The sequence below is a fragment of the Pteronotus mesoamericanus genome, unplaced genomic scaffold, assembly GCF_021234165.1.
Source record: "Pteronotus mesoamericanus isolate MK-2021 breed Mesoamerican mustached bat unplaced genomic scaffold, CSHL_Meso_final contig_68, whole genome shotgun sequence".
Classification (NCBI taxonomy): Eukaryota; Metazoa; Chordata; class Mammalia; order Chiroptera; family Mormoopidae; genus Pteronotus; species Pteronotus mesoamericanus.
Genome location: NW_026555234.1, coordinates 32063801 through 32067140, shown reverse-complemented (window position 1 = coordinate 32067140; position 3340 = coordinate 32063801). Strand labels below are relative to the sequence as shown.

The 3340-nt window shown below is 57.0% G+C and overlaps 1 protein-coding gene across 1 annotated transcript; it reads right to left on the bottom strand.

Moving 5' to 3' along the window:
- Nucleotides 1-550: 550 nt before the first annotated feature.
- Nucleotides 551-2147, bottom strand: GSX2 (GS homeobox 2). The gene is made up of 2 exons (XM_054582188.1): nt 1574-2147; nt 551-891 (listed from the first exon to the last, which is right to left on the bottom strand). The coding sequence occupies exons 1-2, from the start codon at nt 2145-2147 to the stop codon at nt 551-553; spliced, it is 915 nt and encodes a 304-aa protein (XP_054438163.1).
- Between the last annotated feature and the right edge of the window lie 1193 nt (nt 2148-3340).

The window sequence follows — 3340 nt, the reverse complement described above, 5'->3', positions numbered from 1 at the left end:
TGTTTCATTTATTTAAATAAATATAAATATAAATTTTATATAAAACTATTCACATAAAAAGGAACTTCCAGCACTTGGATTTTAAACTCTCCCCAGGCAAATTTTCAGAAAGCAAGACCTACAGGGTTTACTTTTCTAAGTTATTCTCAATTCAATACTTTTATTTTAAAAACAACAGGAAATAATCAAGAAACCCGGTGTTCTTATCAGGTTCTGAAAGATAAAGGGAAAATGGCATGCGCTTTCAAAAAACCCCATACAGTGCTAAACTCAAACCAACCCTGTTTTTTCTGTTATATGACAAGACTGAGTAAAATCTAGATTATTTACATTAAAAAATCTATTACTGAGAGTGGACCCCTAAACAAATAGGTCAAGGAGGAGACGTGAATGGGCAGACCCAGCATGCACGCCCTGGGAACGCTCCGCTCCGTCCTTCTCCAGATGGGACCACGGAGTGAGCGAGGAGGATTTTTGACCCCTGGGTGCCTGCCGCATTAGCGTGGTGGGGGCTCCCGGAAGTGTGTGCTGAGAGGGAGGCGACCCTCCCTCATAAGGGGGAAATCTCCTTGTCCTCGTTGGCCGAGGCCGGCGACAAGGAGTCCTCATCCTCAGAGCGCGCGTAATGTGCTTGGCTGCCGACGCACTTGCAGCCGGCGTGATTGTTCCTCTGCGTGCCCTTCCCTTCCTTCTTATGCTTTACCCGGCGATTCTGAAACCAGATTTTCACCTGCTTCTCCGACAGGTTCAGGTACGTGGCGATTTCGATCCTCCGGAGCCGAGACAGGTACATGTTGGAAGAGAATTCCCGCTCCAGCTCCAGGAGCTGCGTGCTAGTGAACGCCGTCCTCATCCTCTTGCCATTGGGTACCTGGCTGGCGTCTGCGCCCCCTGCACATGAGCCAAGAGAGGGCAGAGAGGTCATTCTCGAGAAACGCGCTCCCACTCCACATGCCATCTATTGGAAAGGATACCTCTCAAGGACCCACCCGGGAAGCTCAACCATATGCCTGTATCCATCCCTCACACTTTCCTATTTCCTAGCGCATCCTTTCTTAGCCAAGAAAGGTAGAGACCCCCAAAACAAGTAAAGGCCTTAGACGTGTGGGACGTAAAGTCAGAGGATTAAAGGGGATTGGGGTTTGCATAGTCAAATCTTCCCCTTTCTGGCCTAGCAGAGAAGAAGAGGCAGTCAAGCTTAGCCCAAAGCATCGAAACGCTTTAGCCAGATCCGACGCCTAATGCTGCATTGACGTTCAAACACACCCACTCTGAACCTCAGCCAGCTAACATCCCGTTTCTCAGCCCTCAAGTTCGACGTCCCTAAGGCCCCTATGTTACGGAATACTTGGGAACCAGGTACTAAGAATGAGGTGCACCAGGCTGTTTGGAGAGGTTGGCAAGCTAACTTTCACCTTCGTAGAACTTCTTGGGACCACTTCACAGTTATACTAAAAGCCCCTCCTCCCTCCCCACCCCGCCCCCTAGGCTCCCACTTCCTCCACAGTAGGCGAAGTTCGCTCCCGAGAGCTGAGAAAGCGCCGCGCGCAGGTGCCCAAAGACCCCGCCCTACCCATCGTGAGACAGTGGAATCTCCGCGGGTCTGCCACGTTGTAGGTGGTGGCGGCGCAGACAGGTGCGTGGTGCTGCGGATGCCCCAAGGCCGCCGCGGCGGCCGCCGCTGCTGCCGCAGCTGCCGCGGCAGCAGCCGAACCAGGCTGTTGGGGCTGGTGGTGGTGATGGTGGTGCTGCGGCGGGTGGTGGTGATGGTGCGCGTGGCTTACGCGCGGGCAAAACTGTGCGTCCCCAGGACCCGAAGAAAACTGACTTTTGAGCAGGGGCAAGGCCCCGGCGCCGCCCGCCGCCCTGCTACCCCCGGCCCCTGTACTGCCGTTCCCTGCGCCCCCGCTGCCGGAGCCCGTCGGCCCCCGAGAGGAGTGCAGGTGCGAAGTGACGCAGAGAGGGCAAACGCAGAAAGCGCCGCTCTTGCGAGACGGGCAGCCGGGCCCGGACACGGACATCACCAGCGGGGACGGCATGCCCAGCGGGATGAAGAAATCTGGCCCGGGGTGCGGCTCAGGCAGCGAGGGCTCGGGCCGTGAGGAGTCCTTGATGATGAGCGAGTCGACATAGAAGGAGCGCGACATGTCGGGATGGGTGGGTGGCTGGAGGGCCCGGCTGGCTGTGGTGCCCCCTCCCCTCTCCTGTTCAGAGCTCTGCCCCGGACGCGGCGCGGATGCAGGCGGTCAAGCCCTCGGGGACGCGGAGGTGTCGGCGTCTGGGCGGCGAACAAAGGGGTCCCTGGAGAGGGCTGATCCTCACGTCCCCCGCCCGGCGCCCCGGCTCCGGGATTTTATAGCCCCCACCCCGGCACGTGATGCTGTTGAGTACCGCTCGGCTCAGGCTCCTCAGCAGCTCCCCACCCTCGGGATAGGCTGCCCGAGTCACAACAGAAGCAGTGAGGAGGGGCGGGCGCGCGGCAGGGAATAACTCGGAGGAGGGGGGTGGGGGAGACTTTGCAAAGTGTAGGTTTTGTTAATTTCGCGGGGAGGCCAGCCTCCTCCTCCTCTTCCTGCAAGCTTTCCCGGGAAATCAGAGCTGCATCCTCCGTCCCACCCCTTCTCAAGCCCGGGCCCCAGCCCAACGCTTCCCGGAGCCTGGCCGCAAAGCGCACCAGGTGGGGACTTTGAGACCTTTTGAATAGGGATGCCCAGGACTCCCTGCTCCTCTGTGCCAGCCGTGGCCGAGGCGCGGTAAAGTGTGAGGCCTGCAGTTTGGAGCAGTATTATAGGGGCAGAGGACTGGAAGCAGCCCAGTCCCGGAGCGCGGCTTAGGCCACGGACACACAGACGCGCGCACTCAGAGTCCTCCAGCTTTTGGACTTGGCCAAGGTCATTCATGTCATTTCGGTGGCTAATTCCTGAGGGACCCCGGGAGTAACAGAGAGGTCATCCAGCTAAAAAGCTGACAAGCTTTTCATTTTGATTCTTGAGAAAGTCTATAATGCCTTTGCACTTGGGGCTACTCGATCAATGGTGCTTCCTTGCGTCTCTCTCTAATGGGCAGCTCTCCCTATGGCAGAGAGAGAGAAGTTGAAGAGTTACTCTTTTCATTCTACAAACGGTTCCACCAGTACCTGTCCAGGCCAAACCTACAAACTCCATCCAAGGATTTGTGAGAGAGAACTCAAGCCCTAGGCCTCCTGGAGCCCGGGCAGGGGTTGGGGAGGCCTTTGCTCTGGGTCCCCTCTCCCCCATCTTCTGCCCCTTTGAGGTTTCCAGACTTGGGCAGCTGGCAGACTAACCAGAAAGCACTGTCCCCTCTGCACTCCTTTAAAAGC